The sequence below is a fragment of the Carettochelys insculpta genome, chromosome 2, assembly GCF_033958435.1.
Source record: "Carettochelys insculpta isolate YL-2023 chromosome 2, ASM3395843v1, whole genome shotgun sequence".
Lineage (NCBI taxonomy): Eukaryota > Metazoa > Chordata > Testudines > Carettochelyidae > Carettochelys > Carettochelys insculpta.
Genome location: NC_134138.1, coordinates 40178064 through 40202042, shown reverse-complemented (window position 1 = coordinate 40202042; position 23979 = coordinate 40178064). Strand labels below are relative to the sequence as shown.

The window sequence follows — 23979 nt, the reverse complement described above, 5'->3', positions numbered from 1 at the left end:
TGGCAACGAGGTTTGTTGCATGGATGGGTCCCTGAGTTAGAGTGACTGTGGTGCGGTGTATAGTTGCTGGTTAGGATTTGCTTCAGGTTGGCAGATTGTCTGTGGGCAAGGACTGGTCTGCCTCCCAAGGCCTGTGAAAGTGGGGGATCATTGTCCAGGATGGGTTGTAAGTCCCTGATGATGCGCTGTAGAGGTTTTAGCTAAGGACTGTAGGTGATGGTTAGTGGTGTTCTGTTGGTTTCTCTCTTGGGCTTGTCCTGTAGTAAGAGGCTTCGTGGCACACGTCTGGCTCTGTTGATCTGTTTTTTCACTTCCTCAGGTGGGTATTGCAGTTTCAAGGATGCTTGGTAGAGATCCTGTACGTGTTTGTCTCTGTCGGAGTGGTTGGAGCAAATGCGGTTATATCTTAGTGCTTGGCTGTAGACAATGGACCGTGTGGTGTGTCTGGGATGGAAGCTGGAGGCATGAAGGTAGGCGTAGCGGTCAGTGGGTTTACGGTACAGGGTGGTATTGATGTGGCCATCGTGTATTAGCACCATGGTGTCCAGGAAGTGGATCTCCTGTGTGGACTGTTCCAGGCTGAGGTTAATGTTGGGGTGAAAGTTGTTGAAGTCCCGGTGGAATTCCTCCAGAGTCTCCTTCCCATGGGTTCAGATGATGAAGATGTCATCAATGTAGCATAAGTAGAGACGGGGTGTTAGTGGATGAGAGCTAAGGAAGTGCTGTTCCAGGTCAGCCATGAAAATATTGGCATATTGAGGGGCCATGCGGGTACCCATAGCTGTGCTGCTGATTGGAAGGTATATATCGTCGCCAAATCTGAAATAGTTGTGTGTGAGGATAAAGTTACTGGCCATCACCCTGAGAATTTTGCATACAGATTTTATTCTCGTCCTCCACTGTAAACTATTTGACTTGTTAAGATTTTGTTAGGGCCTTTTCCTGCAATTTACTACATGCTTCACCCAAATATAACACCATTGAAAGTAGTAGGATTTTGCATGGATGAAGTAAGTGCATTTTGTGAGATTGGGGCTGTAGACTTTAAACTACTTCGGGTGATTAGTGTGCATGCGCACCTGTTTAGAAAGCATTAAACATAAAGATCTCCTGCATAATTTCAGCAAACCTCAAAGAGCTGTGAGGAACATCTACTTTTTAAGGTTATGTTGTAGTTGGTGACATATATTATTCATATACTTTATCATACTGTGGACCTGGCAAATAATTTTGTAAAATGTGCTATAGTACTGCAAGACCTGCTCTAATGGATGTGTCTATCTGATTAATGCCCAGTCACTTATTATTAGAAAATAGCAAGGGAGAAATAAATACATTTAGACAAAAAAGATCCAAAGGAATTTTTCTTGATTTTTTGATAAAATTGGTCTGCATATCTAGAGTGGGATTTTAGAATGCTATTGTGTACACTGTGTTGTTACTGACACGGGAATATGATTTTGAAACTCTGAAAATCTGTTTCATGTCACTTTCTGATGGAATAGTAGCCCATAGTATATTCCATCGTGATAAAAAATAAGATATAGTGATGGGACATTGTCCTGGTAGACAAATCGGTTCCCATGAGGTGAAAGAGAGTTTAGTTTTTGTGCAGGCTTTAGCCATGACTCTCTCCTGAAGCTTAAAAATCATACTGTGTTGCACTTAATTATATGTAGCTAGCTTGTGCGTTACAGCGAAAGCTGGAACTGCCAAAATGAGATTCCTGAGATGAAAGGCTTGAGTCTGATCTATGACTTTTTCCAGGCTTCTGAGCAGTGTTACTGTGGGAAAAAGTCACCTTGATAAGACTGGTACTGAACTGTAAAAATCTAGTTTTATCCACTCTGGCCTTCAGAAACTGAAATAGACATCTGAACAGTTAGTGCTCTGAGTTGAGTGAAAACACAGTCACTCAATAGAAAGCTGCTGTAGCAGAGAAGCCTGAAGGGATGTTCACTTAAACTGTTCTGGAGGGCATGGCCATATTTATTGCTGCTTTCTTTTTTTTCTGAATGTTGCACATAAATCAAACTGACTGTTATATAACAACTGCTATTGTTGTCTTGCTTATCCTTTAGTGCTTGAAAATCAAATCTAGCAATGATTCTGCATTTTTGTTCTTTTTTCCCTGAGAAAAATATTAAAAAATAAAACATGTAACACAGCAAGTATTTAATAACTCATTTCTAGCCATATCTCTTTTTTCTCTATGACTACGTCTACACCAGCCCCTTCTTTTCGAAAGGGGCATGGTAATGAGAGAGGTCAGAAGATGATAATGAGGCACTGCCATGAACCGGCAGCACCATATTAGCATAATGGCAGCTGCGGCAATTTCAAAGTGCCACTTTCGAATCGTGCGCCACCTGTGTAGATGGGGGCCTTTTGAAAGGACCCCCCAGTCTTCCAAAGCCCTTTGTTCCTAGAACCAAGTAGGAGTAATAGGACTTTGGAAGACTGGGGGATCTTTTTGAAAAGCCCCCGTCTACATGGGCAGTGTGTGATTCAAAAGTGGCAGTTTCAAATTGCCGCAGCCACCATTATGCTAATGAGGCACTGCATATTCATGGAATATTCATGGTAGCACCTCATTAGCATCTTCTGACCATGCCCCTTTTGAAAAGAGGGAGCTAGTGTAGACATAGCCTGTATCTCTCTTTATTTTATTGATCTGTGGTTTCTGCAAAATATTTCAGACTATAGTCAAGCATAGAATCAGTATCTGGACTGCTTGGAAATAGTGACCACAATATAATTAAATTTAACCATCTCTATGTCAGGAAAAACACTACAGCAGCCCAACAGTATCACATTTAATTTCAGAAAGAGGAACTATACAAAAATGAGGAGGTTAACTAACCAGAAATTAAAAGGTACAGTGACAAAAGTGAAATCGCTGCAAGCTGCATGGAAAATTTGCAAAGACACCATAGTAGAGGCTCAAGTTAAATGTATACCCCGAATTTAAAAACATGGTTAAAGAACCAATAAAGTGCCACTGTAGCTTAACAATCAAGAAGAAGAAACAGAGAGCGATAAAAAGGCATCATTTAAAAATAGGAGTTAATTCCTAATGAGGAAAAAAGAAAATGAGAATAAATTCTGTCAAATGAAGTGTAAAATATAAACATGAAGGCCAAGTGGGAATTTGAAGAACAGCTAGCAAAAAACTCAAAAAGTAATAGCAAAAATCTGTATGAGTACATCAGAGGCCAATGCTGGATGATGGAGATGCTGAAGCAGCACTTATTGATGATAAGGCAATTGCAAACTGCAGTCTGGATCAGCTGCTTTCCTCATTGGCAAGTGGGGTGCAAAGGGAAGAGGACCCAGGTCTGCCTACTGTTCAGGGACCCAGCCTCATAGCCAGCAGCCACCTACTGCTCCTTTCTCCAATTTATTCAAATCCTTGCTGGATGGTGGCTGCCCAGAATTGGACACAGTACTCACCATTGCTGAGTTGAGTGGGGCAGTTAGGCTGTGTCTACACGTGCACGCTACTTTGAAGTAGCGGCACTAACTTCGAAATAGCACGCGTCGCGGCTACACGCGTCGGGCGCTATTTCGAAGTTAACTTCGACATTAGGCAGCGAGACGTCGAAGTCGCTAGCCTCATGAGGGGATCGGAATAGCGCCCTACTTCGATGTTCAACGTCGAGGTAGGGACCGTGTAGACGATCCGTGTCCCGCAACGTTGAAATTGTGGGGTCCTCCATGGCAGCCATCAGCTGGGGGGTTGAGAGACGCTCTCTCTCCAGCCCCTGCGGGGCTCTATGGTCACCGTGTGCAGCAGCCTTTAGCCCAGGGCTTCTGGCTGCTGCTGCTGCAGCGGGGGATTCATGCTGCATGCACAGGGTCTGCAACTCGTTGTCGGCTCTGTGGATCTTGTGCTGTTTAGTGCAAGTGTGTCTGGGAGGGGCCCTTTAAGGGAGCGGCTGGCTGTTGAGTCCGCCCTGTGACTGTGTCTGCAGCTGTGCCTGGCACCCTTATTTCGATGTGTGCTACTGTGGCGTGTAGACGTTCCCTCGCAGCGCCTATTTCGATGTGGTGCTGCGCAACGTCGATGTTGAACATCGACGTTGCCAGCCCTGGAGGACGTGTCGTCACCACATCAAAATAGGCTACTTCGATGTAGGCTTCACATGTAGACGTAGCCTTACTGTCCATCTTTTATATGTGACACTCTTGTTAATACACCCCAATGTGATATTAGCCTTTTCCGCAACTGTGCACATTGTTATTTCATTGTCAGAATTTGTCATAACCTGGAAATGGGGGTATGATGATAACAAGCATCCTGTCTCATTCTTTGTCAGCAGTTACAGAAGTCAGTCCTTCAGTATATATGCTATCAGTTACAATCACCTTGAGAAAGGAGGTTGGTCATAACTCTGAGATGTTTGTAACTCTAAACGAAATGTTATGGATGTTCTTTCCAAAGTTTACAGCTGAACATTAAGTTAACGGAGCTTTGAACTTTACTGTGCAGAAGATAAATATTCCTTTTAACCGTCCTCATATAAATGAAACAATCACAAATCTTTTATGTCAAATCTGTTTTTTTTACTTTATTTTTATTAGTTTTTTCTTACCACAGCACTGCACTGTATTTGCTTTTAATTTTTTGTCTTGCTGCTGCCTGATTACACACTTCTGGTTCTGAGTGAAGTTAGTTTGTAACTCAGGTGTTTCTAACTCTGAGGTTTTACTATAAAAGATCTTCACTAAACATACTACCTATGAGGAATCTTAATCCTGGATCTTCAGTTCTTCTTAATTTCTTAAAGAAGTTTTACTCCTGCTGCACCCCTGAGGACAGCAGTAGCAGGGAAGAGAACGAACCATGCCTACAGTTGCACTTCATCCCATGCTGGGATCAGTATTGCCTACTGAACCTTTCCGTGGGTTTCTTTTGGACCGGGAGACAGTGAAGGAGCTCCCTGTCACTGTGCATCTGCATCACTGCAGCTCTGCATCACTCTAGATCTTCCACACATTTTCTGTTACCCTTTGCAAACAAATGCCTACATTCCAACCAGTGTACATTTGAGTCTTGGTGCTTCAGCTTACACTTCAGCATTTTGGTGCTTGCTCAGACATTTGTTTTTTTTTTCTCTGTGCATCTGCACCTGCCCAAATGTTTCACTACTAGTCTCCATGCTTTTGTGTCATCTTAATTATTTAAAAATGCAATTTCTTGTTTGTGTGCCGAGTACAAGTTTTAATTTTTTATCAACCCACTAGCACCAAAGTTATGGTCCTCTTGCAACTTGTGGTTATGGTCCTCTTGCAACTTGTGCAACAGGCTTCTTAGAACATTGACTCCATAGTCTCTTTTTCATTCATGTCCACCACATGCATTTTCCTTTTGATATATGCAAAGGAAGGAAAGAAAGCACTCATGGTAGTTCAGCAGAACTATATCCCAGGTGGACAGCCATCATCTGCCTTTGAATTTGTGATGATGTGTAGGGTTGGCTAGTTTGTGTGCAAATGTCCCCCAGTGACAGTAGTAGTTCTGAACACCTTTCAGGAGCGCCACTGGATATGCATGTAAGTCCAATATATGGCATTACTTATACTGATGCAGACTACTCTCTCTTTTGATAAGACCACAAGTGACTTGCTTATTAAAACACCAAGGCCGTGTCTACATTAGCCAAAAGCTTCAAAATGGCCATTTGCATGCAAATGGCCATTTCGAAGTTTACTAATGAAGCGCTGAAATACACATTAGCATGTGGGCGGCTGCGGCAGATAGGAATAAGGGGATTTCAAAGTTGCTGGGGTTCTTTCGAAAAGGAGCCCTGTCTGGATGAGCCACGTGGCGGCGAGCCGCGTCAATTTCAAAGTGCTGCAGCCGCCGGCATTCTAATGAGGCACTGAATGTGTATTTCAGTGCTTCATTAGTAAACTTCAAAATGGCCATTTGCATGGCCATTTCGAGGTTTTTGGCTAGTGTAGACATAGCCCAAATGCAGGAACATGCTCAGCTACAGACTCCATGAATCATTTGGCTTCTCAATACTAGAGCTCCAGAGACAAAACAGAGACATTCCCCTGTTGAAGGCCTCAAATTCATAGTTTTGTGCTGAGGATGAAGGACTTTTCCTTCTGTCTATCTGTGTGCTCAAAGTAGAGAGGAAGAAGAGGAAGATTCTGGTCAGTGCTTGTTCTTAGTCCTCTGTGAGACTGTCATTTTGGGCAGAGTAAGGCATTCCTCTCTCCCTGTTTCTACCAGGGTCCTTTCAGAACAGTGGCGCCAACAGTCGACTCAGACGCAGGGGCAAGATGGGAGAGGGACCTGGCTCGCTGCCCCCAGAAGGCGGGGAGGGCAAGGGCAGAAGGGGCAGGGCTTAGGGTAGTCAGACTTGGGGCCCTCTACACGCTCTTTCAGAGGTGCATGTGGAGTGGCAGCACAGGGCTTCAAAGGGGCCTGGCACTCCAGACACTGCTGCTGCTACTTCAGCAGCAGCTGGAGCTCTGGGCCCCTTTGAAATGCCAGGCCCTGGGGCAACTGCCCCCTTTGGTACCTCACCTCCTCCTCCTCCTCCAACCCCCGTCAGCAGGTCTGTTCAGAACAGAGAGTGCTCTTTGCTCCAAGATTTATGACTGTATCCTAAACAGGAAAATTAGGACTTTAGGACTTCAGCATAGCCAGTTTCCAAAGCTCTAGTGACACATAATGTCTCCCTGTCCAGATGACCATTCCAAGTGGCTGTGGAACAGTTTGAGGAGTAGATCAGTGGTTCCCAACCTTTTCAGTAATACAACATGCTTCAATGAGACAAACAATTCCACAACCCACCCACTTTTTTCAGCTGAATCAATTGCTCATAAACATCATATTTACTTGTATTTACTGTGGTTACAGTCTTACTAGAGAGGTTTGCAACATAGTAGTGCCTAAAACAAGTTAAACAAGGATCAAATGCATTAATGTTCCAAATCCACCTTCCTTCTTGAGCCCCAGGTGGTGTGGGGTCATCAATTTCCCCCCTGTGGTGGGTCAGCAAAGAGCTAGGACAAAGGGAAATTGACAAAATTTCCTGGCACACTTGGGCAGTTCTCATGACACACCAGTGGGCCACGGCACACTGATTGAAAGATGCTGGAATAGATGACCAACACTGCTGCTTGGGGCTGATGGCCTGGAGCAGTATTTTTTTATACCCAGGAGGTACACAGAAGTAATCTAGCTGGTACATGTTAATTTATCTAAATGTTTTCCTGGTTTTACAATAGGCTATATAAAAAGCATCAGCAAAATCAGTACAAACTAATTTTTTACAATGACTTGTTCGTAGTGCTCTATATACTATACAGTGAAATCTTAGTACAATATTTATATATTAATTGATTCATTTGATAATTATATGGTGAAACTGAGAAAGTAGGACTTTTTCAGTAAAAGTGTGTTGTGACGCTTTTATTTTTATTCCTCATTTTATAAGCAAGTAGTTTTTTAAATTAAATGAGACTTGGAGGTATACAAGTTAGATCAGACTCCTGAAAGGGTACAGTAGTTTGGAAAAATTGAGAGCCACCAATCAGGAGGACTCATTGGATGTTAAATTCACAGTCTCTGTGAAAAAAAATTCCATCAACATAGCCATGAAAAAGAGGATGTGTCTAGTTTTTGCAGGGGCCATTCGAGGCAGCTGATTTTGTACAGGAATGTGCAGAAGCACAACCAAGAGGTACCTGGGCAAGATATCCTTAACCAAGTAGAGTTGCCATGTCCTGGAATCCTATTTTTGACCAGCTACTTCCAAGTTGGTAAAGAAAAAGTATAACTACTTTAAAGACAATGACAACTCTTCCTCCACCCTTCCCATGAGAAGCAGGAAGTGGGGGTAGCTATGACTAGAGGGAAGGCCCCAGTTCCCTGTCCCAGAATCCTCATCTTGTAGTTCTTGGAATCGTTTGAATGAAGGGTTTATTTTTTGTCATTGTGCACTATCAAACTTCAATGGTAGTCAGATTATAGCCCTAGGTCTGGGCTCCATTAAAATCAGGTAGATTTCAAAAGGCTTGCATATTCTTGGATTTTTCTCAGTTTCTGGAAATTGTGCTTATTCAGTTCCAGTCATATAATTTGTAAAACATTTCCACATAGCATTTGGACCAACTTTGAAAAGCAATGTTATTTAGATTACCACTCCCCTTTGGAAGGACTACTCTTTTGTTTCTGTTTAACTAGAAACTTTAAAACTGTTATATACGGTAAACTCTTTTCATATCCTGCGGCCCCTTGGACCAGGAGGTTGCTGAATATTCAGATATTTTGGATAATAGATAGGTATACCTAGCATTGCATAACACGAAAGAAGAACAAGATTAGATATTAGGGAACAAACAACAATGTATGCAGAATACTTTATTTAACAATAACAGTAGTATTGTACACTGTAAACTTATACTGTATTTGTTGTATTTAGTTGTATTTACTGTACTTATGGAAAAGTTAACTAAAATTTGCTTATGGTTAAAATGCAGGTTATTAAGAGTTCCAGGTGATAGAATGACAGATATGAAAAAGTTTACTGTAATAATCAGTACTGGTTTTTAGCCTCTTAAGTTTATTATCTGTGAATGTATGTCATGGAAGTGAAAACTGGATTATTGGTCTGAAACTATAATTTTCAGGAAGTGTCTTCTTCGTAATTCTATATATGCTTCTGGTGTCCCCACTTGTATGTGAGTCTTTATTCTTAATATTCATTCTTCTCTTACGTGGAAGCTACCTGAGAAATAGAGGATTGTCTGATAGACTTTGGATTAATAGTTAATGTTTTCTTTCCATGGAGCCTTACAGTGAACATTTTAAAAGAAACCCTTTTTTTTGTTCTTTCTTTTTCTTTTTTTTTTTTTTTAATTATCTTCTGCAGTCCCGCAAAGGCATGGTATGCATGCTCCAGTTAGAGAAATCTGTGGAGAAAACTAACTTAGAACGTTAGTTATGGAAAAGTACCTGGTTTTCTCAAAATATTAATAACTTTTCCTGTCTTGTATAAGTATTTTACCCAGGTTTGATGTTTGATACATTCAAGATTTGAAAATAGGTAATTATTTGAGTACTTGCAGACAATATTTTTATGGGTGCCCTGTCCACAAGCCATCTTACCTTCATGTTTCTGTTGTGTGATGTAAATTATTCCCTCTTTGTTTCATTGTCTCATATTTTCATTTTTGTTTCTGTCATGCTTTCAGTCATTGTTTCACGCTACCTCGTTCTCAATATACTCAGTCCTTTGACCATCATTACAGAGATGTCAGGTATATTTTTTCCTCTGTGTGATAGTGTGTGGATAAAGGCATGAACCTGTGTGTGTACCTATATTGTATAGTAGTAGAGGATAAAATTAAGAAGAACTGTGCTTAGTACCAAAATAAATAATGTATTTTTAGAAGAAATTGATGTCTGGATTATTAATTGGTTGATGGTTGGATAGGATAATATTTTATAAGATATTGTATCTTTTTACATTTTTCAGCCCAAAGTCTATAATTGGTACCACATAAAAATGAAACTACATTTTTACAGTTGCATGGTCTGTCTCCAAGAAGGTTATTAAAAGAAAGCATTTAAAATCAGTCAACATAAAAACTTAGTGGAAATACCTCTGACACATACATTATTTAAATATTATAACCCTTTTCACTCTAAGATTACAGTAGACAAATCTCAGGTGTGATCATTATATTTTTTATATTCTCACCTGCATGTTAATTTATCTCACATATTTTTATTTCCAATAATTGCGAAGATGAGCAATACTCTGATTCTCATTTGAATCTGCATTGGCTGAGTTCTGTTTCTGATGATTCCCTCGTTTGCTGAAAGTTCCTGTTTTTCATGTTCGTTTGCCCTCATCTCATCGTTGTGTTGCTTTTCACTGTGTTCACCCTTTATGTTTTGGCAGCAAGGATTACACAATGTATCCTCTGTTTTGTGAAGATGCAATCAGATTACTTCGTTCCCGTAAGATGTGCCGTACTTATTCCGAGGGTGCTTACTATGATATGGAGAGGTATAATTGGTGTCGAGTGTATTATTTATTCTCCAACTTATCCTTAGTAATCAATTCAGGTTCAGAACTAAATAATGTATGCTTTTCAGCATTAAATTTATGCAATAAAAATACTTATAATATACTATGATTATTTGACAAATATATTCATCTTAAGATTTATTATGTAGAAGTATAATTGTATATTTAACTGCAAAGAAAAACTGAATGGTTTGCTAAAATAAACAATCAAGTTTAGAAAACAAAGCATATTCATAAATATAAGGTGTTTCCTTATAGCTCATATTTTTGGTTGGGATTTTCAAAAGTGCTCATTGCTCTCCTAACTCTGCTGCTGTTGGAAGCAAGGGTTAAACTACTAGGTTAAACTAGGGTTATCCCACCCTTTATATGAAGAATTTTGGCAGAGATTCATTTTAATACTTGTAAAATACATATTTATTATTCATTCATTTTAGTTATAGGTATTTATATACTTCTCATTCAGTAGTTTCTGAGTACCTTACATGCATAATGAATTTAGTTTCACAACCCCTGTGTGTGGTAGGGAGCATTATTCACTGTTTTAAAGGTTGTTATGATGAGGCAGAAAAACATTTAGCCTTCAGTAGCTAATTTATTATTTAACCAATAGCAGTAAAAAGAAAATATTATGCATGAAATATAGCTATCTCTGAGGCTTGTCTACATGTGGAAATAGCCTGGCATAACTAGTGCATTTGGAAGTGGATTAAGCCAAACTGCAAGAAAAGTACTCTTTATGTAGGGTAAGGATATGTCTACACAGCAGTCTTATTTCAAAATAAGCTATTCTGAAAGAGCTATTCCAGAATAACTTACTTTGAAATTGCACCACTACACACAAAAATGCATTTCAAAATGGAAGCTATTTCAAAATACAGCATCCACACAGAGAGCCTATTTCGAGATAGAGCCATTGGATGCATTATGGCTTATTTTGAAATAGGTTCTATTCCCTGTCTAATAAGCCCCTATGTCAAAATAGCTATTCCTCATAGAATGAGGTTTACCAATTTCAAAATAATCCAACTGTTATTTCAAAATTATTTCAAAATTGCAGTTGCGTTTCGTAGACACTAGAATAAGTATTTCAAAATACTGGCTATTATTTTGAAATAACTTTGCTGTGTAGACCTACCCGAGGAGTGTTAATATGGACAGTTCATGCAGAATAGCTGTTGTGCTTTAAATCCACACTCTAGGATATTTTGCACTACTTTGCTCATGTACAAAAGCCCTCAGAGGATTAACAACAAGTGCCAGTATGGTACTGCATTTGGAATGGATAGTTAATATACATTTCTTTCAACAAAACACTGTATATATATCAGGCAAATGTATGAATGGTTTCGTGGGAGTGCTACACTATGAGGATATCACTCCAAGAGGCTATGAAATTATTAAAGTCAGATTCTAATCTCATTTAGTTTACTTAATGCTAAGTATTGCTTTAAAGGCAGAGCTGGTATGTAGCTCCTCTGCAGTGTTCCGCTGCAGGAACTGAAAAATCCCAGCTACATGAGCTCTTGTTCTCACTCAATCAGAAGGACAAATCATTATTTCATTTTAATGTTTTGTTTTATATTAAAACAGCATTAGTCTGGCTTCAGAGAGAAAAACAAACAGAAGGGTACCCAGAACCTTTTACAATCCCACAAGACTTTTCAACTCTCAAAAGTCTTTGTTCAAATATTCCTCTTGATACGTTTTCCTGAGATGACAGCTCCTCTCAGGAGTTTTCCATGCCAGGTCAGCTTGACAGTCTCTGCCAGCCTGATGATGTACAGCTTGACTGGCTGGTGGTGGTACATTAGATGGGGTGGGCTGTGAATTACTGCAGAGACTTCCCCAGTATCTGTCTGGCGAGATGGGATTAGACTTTTCCCCTAGGTTAGATTGGTGAGACCCACGAGGTGAGCGGTGGGAGCTTACCTTCCTCTGGTGCGCATTGCACAAATACTAAAAAGAAAATTGACTAACACTTTCTATTCAAAAACTCTTTTCACATGGTTCCAACTTTTCTAAACCTTAACCATTTTGACTAAAACTTTCCATGACCATTTTTAGCTGTAGACAGATTATATTGTTTACAACAATATAAAATATTAAAATACAATGAGTCATTTGTCTCCAAAAACACTGCACTGAGTATGGTCCTGTCACAACTGAAAGAGCTGCATAGGACTTTTTTTACAGTTACTGCTCCTGGCTGACATCAGCCTCTGTGGCATGATGAACTGCAACTGAGAGCAGGGAACTGTCCCACGATAGCGCACTACAGTGTGAACTCTGTTCTCTCCGCAGATGCCAGTTTTTCATCTCCCCTTTTTGCCAGGGTGATGGTATTTCCCTGTGTGAAATACAGACACCTTGTAAAATTGCTTGGAGTTAAGCGAGTTCAATGGGAATCCATCAAAGCTATGCAGTGCAAACATTCCAAATAACATTAGGCTGACTGAGCACCCATTTAAAAGTTATACTGCATTATTATAGCAAAAATAGGTAAACATTAAATATATATATACCTACAGTTAAGTGGTTATTGCTCTATAGAAGTGTCTGCCTTGTCCTCATCTTGCTGTCCTCCAGAGTGTGGGCTGGTAGTGTGTGTGTGAAAGAGATGAAGGTGTTATAAAAAGAATTCTTTCCCTTCTAAACCATTAACACCGGTGCAAAGTGGAGTAGCCAAACTCCCTACCCCTACACTATTTCTCCCATCATCTCACCTTTTTCTACCTCCCCTGGAAGTGTGGGGGCCTGTGGCTCTGGCCTTTGAGGGAAGGCGCAGGCAGGCAGAAAGAACAGAGCACAGGAGCTTCCACCTGCCACACCTGCCTGAGCAATTTAGAAGAGTTGGGGGATCCTGAGTGCTTACCCGCTTCGCCCTCCTCCTGTCAGTTGGCCAGGCTGAGCCCTCTCCCACACTCCAAACCCCTGGGCCTCAGCCTGGAGCTCCCTCCTGCTGCACCCCAAACCCAGAGCATGCATTCCTAGCTGGAGGACCCTTCTGGCCCAGACTGGAGCATCTACCTTCCAGATTCTGAACCCATGATTTTTGTGCTTATCCCAATCCTAGAGGGCCCCACAAAATCTAATAGCCCTGGACCACAGAAGAGTTAATGCACCCCTACCAGCCCTCTTCTGATACACCTTCCTTCTCCCCTCTTTCCTGTCTCTGTGACCATCCTGAGCCCTGTCCCCCAACCTTCATGGGACTCCTCCAAACCCTTGATCCCCCATCTAAGCCCTGGCCTGAATTAAGTTACCCTTAACTCCATAGACTTGCCAGTTTGCACTGCTTGTTGGTACCAAATTAAGTGCAACTCCCCAGCAGCTGTGCTCCCTTTTCTCCAAGTGGCTGCCCCCAGTTCCCTGCCATAGGCCCCTGCCCTCCCTATCCCAATCCCATTACCTGCCAGCAGTGTGTGTGTGTTGAGGGGGAAACTATCAGAGACACAGACTCCTCTGTCTTTCTCAGGCAGCGTGAGCAAAGGGCTAAGATGGGACAGATGGTCACCCTACTTTTAACTGGATCACCTTACTACTTTACCAAACTGTCTCCAAACAAACCAACGACTACACCCAGCATTCACAGCTGCTTGTGTAGGTGCTGTGTGGGTGAGGTACTCTGGGCGAGGGATGTGTGCAAAAACAAGTAATAGGGACAGAGCTTAAATTATGGTGCCTGGTCTGTAGTAGCAGGACCTATGATAATGGTACGCCTTGTACTTGCAAGTGCAAAAACAAAAGATGTGTATTGGTAGGTTGCTTAAATTTTCACAGTTAAGTTTGTACATTAACAATTATTGGTTGATGTACCAGACAAACCAGTAGAGCAATTGATTTTTTTGCATGGACATGTTCTTGGGATTCATTGTCCTGACAGAAAAAAAATACTTTGTTTTTTGTTTCTAGGAACCATTACACTAGTAACATAATTTTTCTGTGCAATTAAATATCTGCTCTTGCTCAGCAATAAACAGAATACATTGTCTTATAAATGGCAAAATGTTCTGTGCACTTGAGATTAGAATCTGACTCCTACATGAAAATTTTGAATACTCATGATTTTTAATCTAGATACTTAATTTCCTTTATTGTGTTTTTAATTGTGTGTGTGTGTGTGTATATGTTTATTAAATAGTTGTTAGTTGGGGGCTTCATACAATTTATTTTGCCTGATCATAGGACTGTGGTTCCTTTTACAATTTATTTTGGATTTATATGCAGGCTGGGTCTACATGAGCCCCTTCCTTTTGGAGCCCCTTCTTCCTATCACTAGACAGGAAGAGCCCCTTCCTCTTCCTGTCTGGTGTTAGGAAGAAGGGGCTTTCGAAAAGTGGGGGGTCCTTTCAAAAGATCCCTGTCTCCATGGGCAGCACGTGATTCAAAAGCCATGCTTTCGAATCGCCGTGGCTGCCATTATGCTAATGAGCACTGCATATTTATGGCAGCGCCTCATTAACATCTTTCGAATTGGCTCATTAACATGCCCCTTCTGAAAGTAAGGGGCTCATGTAGACACAGGGACAGAATTTTATCAAGGAGTTTTGGTAAAGTACCTAGAGAACATAAAGTAAGTTAATCAGAGTTTAGAGATATTAAGTATTGTATGTAATCTATTACAAGCAGGCTATTTTTAGCCTCCTGTCATTGATCAGTTCTTCTATCTAGTTGGGTATTGTAGCCTTTGAACCCATTGATTGTTATGGTGTATGCAAGTAAATAGTGTCCATTGGTACTAAGATTCCTCATTATTCCCACATTCTTTATTAGTTTCCCCCATTACTCATATGCAGATGATCCAGATGTATTCTTCTCTGCTTTAATCCTCTATTTTACTTGTTAGCCTAGGACAATCTTGTTCATTAAGTTCTCCAGAGACATATATTTTAAAGGGCTCCCTTAACAACCTTTCAGACTCAGGGAAAACTTTTGCATTGAAGTTGTATTGCTTTGCTGGCATGATTATGGGGAATTTAACATGAAGAAATAGTGCTTTTTGCAGTTTACACTGAGATATAGAGCTTAACTTATGTAAACAATTTAAGCAAGAAATTCGATGGTGTTATCTTCAAATTACACATAACATTCAAAAGATGCCTCAGTCACCACTGTGTAACCAAATGGAGAAAAATAACAATCAAATTACAACTTCCAAAGTACCTTCTTCCAACTACCTTCATTTTAGCTCCTGTGCTAGTCACTGAAAAGGGAAATTGTGTGTTTATAACTTAAAACCCATGTGCAAATCATGGGATATTTTGAAACTTTTCTCAAAGCCCTGAGTAGTTGTAACCAATTTCACCTGGAGTCAGAAACCAAATCTATTGAAGCAAAAATCCAGCTATTAAAATGGTGTATAGGAGTTCAGTGTGCCTTCAGACTTAAGGAATGTTTTGAGCTCTTCAATCCAAGTGGCCTGTATCTAGCTATGTTCACATTCCAGTTAAGAGAATCATCTCAGCAATTTTTAATTAAATCTAATAGATTGTAGCATCTATGATCCTACTTTTTCTTGTTTTTTCTCCTGCATTCTTGTAGTTTTTCATAGACACGAGAATGCTAATTAGTGCACAGTCCTCCTCTTCCTCCTTCTGTTTCTTCTCTAATAGTTTAAATCTTCTTTCTTGTTTTGAGTTTGTATTTTGGGAGTATATGGGAAATTTGCTTCAGTTAAAACAAAATTTTCCCTGGTCTTCTCATATTGCCTAATTTAACGCAGATCTAACAAGCGGTATCCATGCAATCACCTCTCATCAATAACTTTAAACCCAGACTTTTTGTGCTATTAGTCTTTACTATGAGTCTCATACTTCTTTCACTTTTATGTAATACAGAATGTCTGAGAAGATAAGCTACATCATTCCCAAATTCAGTTACTGAAGTCATTCTCACTTATATTAAATATTGCTTCTCACATGGATTACAACCACTGGGAGTTTTCCATAGTTCATGAGGTTATCAAGCATTATTTCATAATGCTTTTCATATTTTGTATGGATACTCAGGAAAGGCGGGCTATCCTGGTTTCATCTGGCCCAAAGATATCTTGTAACATATTTCTCACTATGGAGTAATTAATCAGGATTATTTTCTGCTTCTTTCTAGGTAAACAGCTATTATTTCAAAATAACTAAGATAGTGTCTACACAGCCATGTCTATACATTCCCCTCCCTTTTGGGAATAAGGGAATTTTGAAGTGTGGGGTTTATTTTGAAGCATCCATATCTATACAGCCAGTCTGCATTTCAGCATCTCATTAACCTGTTCTGAAGTGCCTCGTTAACGTGCCCCTTCTGAAAGGGATGGGCATGTGTAGCCATTGCCCACAATGCAACTAGTATTTTGAAATAAATTTGAAATAGTGGCCATGTTATTTTGAAATTGGTAAACCTCATTTCACATGGAACATCGCCTATTTTGAAATAGCTATTTCAAAATAGGTGCTGTTAAGACAGGGAACAGGCCCTGTTTCCAAATAAACCACAGTGCATCCAATGGCTCTGTTTCAAAATAGGTGCTGTGGGTTTGTACCAGGGGTGTCAGATGCAGTCGTCAGTAACCAGGGCCAGGTTCAATTGCTAGGGGTTCCTTTTCATCTGTCTCACATAGAACCAGCTCAAGCCTGCACCCAGTAGCCTGCAAAATTCACACACCCTTAGGCACCTCGGGAGAGGCAATGCTTCCCCACTGACAAGCACAAAGTCTGAGGGTAGAAAAGAAACTTTTAATGAAAGAGGCAGAGAAGTCACATGGCATTAGCTTGGGAAAATACCGCACCCAAGCTGTGTCTACACTAGCATTCCTCTTTTGAAAGATGCATGCAAATGAGGGAAATTAAAATGCAAATGAGGCGCATATTTACATATCTAGAACCTCATTTGCATATTAGTCTTTCGAAAGAAGAAAAACAGTGTAGATGTGGCTCTTTCAAAAGTAATCCCCATCTTCAAAAGACCCCTTCTTCCAAAAAAAAATAGGAATGTTGCTTCATGCACATGCAACACCTCATTAGCATAATGGCGGCCATGCAGGCTTCAAAACTGCCAGTTTCAAAACAAACTGCCTGTGTAGCTGGGGGATTTCGAAACGACCCCCCCAATTTTGAAAGCCCCTTCTTCACGAAACCATATGGGAAGAAGGGGTTTTCAAAATCAGGGGACCATTTTGAAAGACCCCCGGCTACACTGGCAGCATGCATTTTGAAACTGGCAGTTTCAAAGCCCATGCGGCCGTCATTATGCTAATGAGGTGTTGCATGTTCATGGAAGCACCTTATTAGCGTATTCTGAAGTGTCACGTTACCATAGCCCTTCCAAAAGGAGGGGCTAGTGTGGCCATCGCCTAAGGGTCCCATTCATAACCCAAACTTTCTCTATAGCCCTTTTCAAATACTCCCATTTACAACTCTGTCCAGTCCATGCATGCCCTGATACATCACCCTGATGCATTCCCTCATTGAGCCTGAGTCAATGCCACCTTTGTGCCGGTCCTGGGTTCTGCTTGCCCCTGCCAGCTGCTGCACTGGCTACCTGCCATTTCTCCTATCGGCCACGCGCTGGTTGCTCATGCCAGTGGCCTGCCACTTTTTCCGCCAGCTGCCTGTAGATCACTCCAGTGAGCCACCCTACTGGCTGCCTCTCTGCAGGTTTGGCTTGAGGCAAAACCATGTGATTTCAGCTTTCGGTGGCTACAACTGCCACCTTGTGATTTCACCTCAATCTCAGTATGCACCAGGGTGGATTCTCACACGAAAAGAATACTGACTGCAGCATCCAGGCTTTACTTCTATCTTTAAATGGTTGGGGAGAGGGGGAAGAGGACTAGTCAAACCAGTCTTACAGGTGCTGCCTCACAATGCTTATGTGCAGGGAGCCCTATGCGATCTATATCGTACACAGCAATGATGACCACCTTGTACCTCTCCCCACCCACAGCAAATTCAAGCATTGGAGAGACTCCACAATTCTTACACTGGGTGATAGCATAAATTGACTTTACAGCAACATGTCTTTTACAATAGATGAAACTCCATTGCTTCATCTGCTACCCATCAGGCTTTGTTTGCCAGGCATTACGTGTGCATACCTTTGCATTTTCATGCAGATGATCTCTAAAGGACACAGTCCCCAAATCCCTCAGCAGTATTGAGCTCCTGCTGGCACATTTCTTACATCTTGTATTTCCATCCCATACAGGTTTTCAGCTTTTCATAACTCTCCTGATGATCATTCCATTGGAGCTCTCTATGTCTTTCAGTGACTTAGCTGCCATTTGAATCCATCTTTGCCTTTAGAGTAGAAATCTACACTCCGTGTATAGCTCACATGATCTTTGTTCACAAAACAAAATCTATATCATACCTATATCATATCAGGCTGTCTTAGGTCTTTCCACAGCCATTCGTGGTGCCAGTTTGCTGTTACTGCAGGTTGTCTTTGGTTTGGAAATCATTAGTATCAAGATATTCTGTTAATTCATGAATTTCCGATTTCCAGTTTGTAGTTGACCTCTTTTAATGTAAATCCCCGGTGGTCATTTTAGACATCACCTTATCTTTCATTTCAGAGTTTTACTTGCTGTTTTATAAACACTTGGGGAATCATTCAGCTGCTTACCTCCTACATTTCTTTCATAATTCACAAATTCAGTACAATGATTTTGGTTCACATCACAGTTCACATTTCGAGTCACGCCATTTAAGTATGCTGACACTACTCAGATGAAGTCAGAAGTGTAGAATAATGTTCTCAACATTTTTATTGCAAGTTCATTTTAAAAGAAAAATATTCTGTATGTCTAGTCTAGCTATGCTGATACTTACCAGTCACATTCATATCAAACTTGCGTTTTGTTTGGAATCGCTGTTGAATGCTTCAATTCTCCAATCTTTTTATTCTTTTAATATGCCTTCATAACTCTTTTTGTTTACATTGAAGGGACTGTGCTTGAACATCAATGGAAGCTGTAGGTGCAAGAGATGTATTTCTCATCTGTTCAGCTATTTTATTGCACTCGTTTACTGTAAGGAAATTAACTTCTGATTTCTGTTGCCAATCGTGGAAGTTCACAACTTCCATACCTTATTTTTGCTGAAGAATTCACCAGCTTAAACAACACTTACATGCTGATATGACTGAGCTGTTAGAAAAGCATCTTTGTGTAGCTGAAAGGCCCAAATACATTATTAGTTATGGCTGTCTACTAATTATATATGAAAATATTTAAATTAATTTGAATGAATATTTATTTTCAGTAGACATTACTGTATATGAAGTGTCCTAGCATACTGTTATGTATATCGTCTCTATGGTACAAAAAGGAAAAACATTCAATTATAAGGCCCTATTGAAATGTCTAAAATATCTGTGCTATTTATTTCATATTCAGGAGGACTAGGCAGGAGAGAAGAGTGCCTAATACATATTATGACGACACTGCCCATACTCCTGAAAGGTATTTTCATTTATATAGTAGAAATAGATAAGTTTTAGTAATATAACATTTTGTGAGCAGCACACTGTGGAATTATGCATTGGCCAACAATCATGATACTTGAACTTTACAATGCATTTCTTGGAGTATTTGTTTAAATTTGAAGTAATCAGTCTTTATGGTTGGAAAAGCTAAATGTTATTTTAGCACTACCTGAACTACTCTCTGTATTTTAAGTATAAATGTTACCTGGAAACATGTTTATCAGTAAGGACCCATGAGGAAAATTGCCAACAACATATATTGAGTTGATGGTTCCCCCCTTAAGTAAAATATGCCTCTCATAGTTAGGATTTCCAAGTAATTTTATTCTTAAAAGTGTAGTGTAGTTTTCTCAGTTGTGTCACTTAAGACTCTGATCCATCAAACTGCTTAATCATGCGCTTTTAAAGACGCAAGTAATTTCATTGATTTCAGTGTGATTAAACACATGCTTGAGTTCTTTGCTGAAGTGGAGACTAAATCAGTACTGCAATGCCTAAATTTTGGAGCCTATCTGAAAATTCACACAATTCTGAGACTATGGCCATGTCTTCACTACATCACCCTTCCAAAAGGGGTATGCTAATGAGCAAAGGGGAACAGTCAAATGATGCACACATTTAAATATCTTGTGCCTCATTTGCATATTCCTAAAAAATGTTACTTCTGGAAGAGCCTTTTCCAGAAGCAAAAGCAGCTGTGTGGCGGGCTTCCTTTGGAAGGAAACACCCCTTCCAGAAGAACCCTTATTCATCAAACATTTCCTTCCTAATTAAAAAAAAGCCTGTATACTGCTTTTCTTCTTTTGAAAGATGAATATGCAAATGAGGTGGCAGATATGTAAATCTCTACCTCATTTGCATTTTTATTTCCCTCATTTTCAATTTCCCTCATTTGCATGCCTCTTTCGAAAGAGGAATGCTAGTGTAGACATAGCTTGTCTTAACAGCACTTATTTCAAAATAGCTATTTCGAAACAGGAACTATTCGTCGTAGAATGAGGTTTACCATTTCTAAATAAGCCAACCACTGTTTTGAAATTATTTCAAAATAGCAATTGTATTGTGTAGATGCTATGATAGTTATTTGGAAATAAAGGCTGTTATTTCAAAATAACTTTGCCATGTAGCTCTACCCCTACATCTTGTCAATGCAAATGTATGAGGAGATCTGAGAAAACTGGCAACTCATTAACAAAAAGTAATGAATTTTCTAAATTAAAGATGGACTTCATTTTTTCATAACCAGCCACTATTCTAACTTTATAATTAATACAACAGCAATTTAGTTTAAAATACTTTTAATAAAAAATAAATACACAAAAAAGGTGGAATTCAATGCAGGTATAAAAACCTCTTGGGGGCTGTCTACACTAGCTCATAGGAATAAGTGGATTTCGATGTCAGTGGGGTCCTTTCTATAAGGACCCCCATGTAAACGAGCCGTGCAGGAGTGAAGTGTGGCAATTCCAATTTGCTGCCGCTGGTGGCATGCTAATGAGGCGCTGAATGTGCATTTCAGCACCTTATTAGTATTCTTCGATCTGGCCATTAGCATGGCCATTTCGAAGTTTTGGTAAGTGTAGACACAGCCTTACTGAATACACCACCTTGTTCTACACAGGTGATGCTTGCTTTCAGAGTGGTCCTAAGAAGTCACTTCTTATTGCATGCATATTAGTAATCTAAACCCAAGTTGACAAATTAGCAGATCACTGCTGCAAATTTTGAACCTGAAACAAAAGTTTGCAACATGATGGTCAGACACACATGATCAGAGGCATTCTTGCCTTCTGCTATTTCCTGATCACACACAAACTTGTGGGTCCTATGGAATAAGTCCTGGCCCTGGCTGGATTCTACATAACCCAATCAACTGCTCCAGCCAAGTTTGATACGAAACAGGGATGAACTGCTAAATGACATCCATATAGTAAAGAAGAAAGTAAAGCCCCTGACATTTCATTGTCTCCACTTGACGCTTAATATAGACATTGAAGAGATAGGGTCACAGGACAGCATTGTGTGATACCCCACATGCAGAGGTGACTGGTAAAGGGGTAAACCAGGGGCCACAGGCCACATAATTCCTCCCTCCTGGCCAAAAAGAGGCCAGATCAACCCCTCTCTACCCCAAGCTCCACCTCTCTCTGTGCTACTCTGCCCCTCCAAGCCCATGCTCTGCCCTCTCCCCACCACTTTCCCACCCTTGCTCTGGCCCCAGGCTGCCTCTTCCTCCTTCCTGAGAGATGTGGCCAAGGGGGACTAGCAAGGTTGGGAGGACTGGCACCATCAGTGGGGGTCTACCACTCTCCCCCGCACTGGCAGCATCTGTGGAAGGAAAGCAATGCAACCCCAGATTGCTCTGCTCTCCTAGATATGTTGTGTCACCTGCCCCAAGCAATTTTGCCAGAGAAGCAATGAGAGCTGGGGCCACATTTCTTTGCCTGCTCTGCTGCTGCCAGAGAGTGTGGCATGGGTTGACTCCTGCTGCAAGTGGTAGTCCTCCCTTTCCTCCACATCTAGCTTTCTGGTGGTGGCCACCCAGAGGCTCTGGCCTCGCAGGCTACTGGCTGGCCCCTTGCCTATCCAATCCAGGTCAGCATTTCCCTTCATTCCCCACATCACCTGTGCCCACATGAGGTTGTTCTGGTACTACAACTTGAGACCTCAGAAGGAAGAACTAAGAAAGAACTGTGTCACTCAAGTACTATTCCATCCATTCTTGCCATGGATTGCAATAGTTTCAGGAAAAAACCTTGTGTTCAGCAGTATCAAAATCACTAGGAGAGTCAGCATGGACACTTGGTCTGGGATTTTCAATGAAACTGAAGAAGGTTAGGCATCCAACTCCATTTGACTTTCAACGATCCATGGTCTTCTTTGGAAATCCCAGTCTTGGTTCTTGTTCACTGTCATCTGAAGATCATTGATCGATGGAACCATTGCATTCTAAATTCTACATACCCAGGCCACTTACAGGAGATCTGAGGATTCCATGTAGTACCAAATTTGATTTTCTCACCCTCTCACTCACCCAGAGTTATATGAATTGTGCATGCTTCTAGAGTTTTAAGTAATGGATAATAAAATTATCAGGTGGTTTCTGGGAGAACAGGTATTTAATTTAGAGGTTATGACTTCATCTGCCCAGAATCTCTTTTTCCCATTTGCTACCATTCAGACAGAACCTTTCTACAATCCTCTTGATGTTGTTTTAATAGATGTTGCTGATATGTTACATCTCTATAAATCATGTAGCTCATCTACAGAACTGCACAGAGTAATGCTGATTATAATTTCATTGATTTTTCATTATGGCTACATCTAGACTAGAGAGTTTTGTCGACAAAACCAGGGTTTTGTTGACAAAACTCAAGGAGTGCCTAATGCAAAATGCATTCTGACAGTCTGATGACATGACTTCCACTGACAGTGTTCTGTCTGTCTGTGATGAGGAATGTCTTTATCAACAGTTTCTGTTGACAAAAAAGCTGTGTAGGTGCTCTGGGGTGCCCTCTGTCAGGCAGCCCTGTTTGCTGATCTTCTCGTCAGCCATTCTGTCAAGAGAGGGCTGGGCTATCCAGCCACTCTGTTGACAGAGCAGATTGCTCTTTCGATCTGCTTTTGTGCGTGGATGTGATCTGTTGACTGAAGTTTTTCCAGAAGATTGCTTCCAAAAGTAACTTGTGTCGAGAGATCGCTGTAGAGTAGATGTAGACTACGGGAGCTGAATGGAATACAACAAGCCCCTCTTCCTTCCAAAATAAATACAAAAATCCCACAAAAAATCTTCAATAGAATTTTGCTTTACTATTTCGAAGACTTTTTAAGATATAGGTAAGGAAAATGGTTTTGTTTAGAGTACACAGCTTTTAAGTTTGATATTACCTTCTTTTGTCTAATCTTAAAGGTGTTCCACACACATTTAAAGACAATGGATATGTTGAATGCAAAACATTGAATGATTAAACTTCAAGAAAGAAATTCATGTTTAGGCAAACTTGTTGAAAATGATATAATTACTTAATGAAATATGTTGGGAATTATATCTGGCAAAAATATGCATAACTGTTGCCATAACTGTAACCTGTTTTTCCTGCTGCCTCTTACAAAAGAAGAGGAAATGCAGAAAATATATTCAAAACAATTTTTAAAAAAATCTCTAGATTAGGGAGAAGGAAATAAAACACATGCATTTTAGTGTTATTAATATTACTTCTATTTATTTATAACACTTCTTTATTTTAACTACGTTGTAAAGGTGGTACAATGGTGCAAGTTCATGGGCAGATCATGTAGTCAATGGTTCAGCTGAAAACTATGGGTAAGTAAAGAGTGTAGTGTTACCAAATGTGTGTTCCTAATCTGCTTGTAAAATTGACTAATTGTAGTAGTAAATTTTATTCCTGAGATCACATAAATCATCCTTCATTTCTTT

At 40.3% G+C, this 23979-nt stretch overlaps 1 protein-coding gene across 38 annotated transcripts in view; it reads left to right on the top strand.

Annotated features, from left to right (window-relative positions):
• The window catches only part of RIMS2 (regulating synaptic membrane exocytosis 2), a 724335-nt gene that overhangs the window by 485400 nt on the left and 214956 nt on the right, over window positions 1–23979 (top strand). For 13 of the 38 annotated variants that reach the window (XM_074986775.1, XM_074986786.1, XM_074986779.1 and 10 more), the window contains one exon: window positions 9217–9282. The exons of 24 other annotated variants lie outside the window; for them this stretch is intronic. In XM_074986775.1, the coding sequence (XP_074842876.1) occupies window positions 9217–9282 (66 nt within the window). Of the gene's footprint in view, window positions 1–9216; window positions 9283–19452; window positions 19519–23802; window positions 23866–23979 lie in introns of all 38 variants that reach the window. One more of the 38 variants, XM_074986773.1, reaches the window with a different exon arrangement.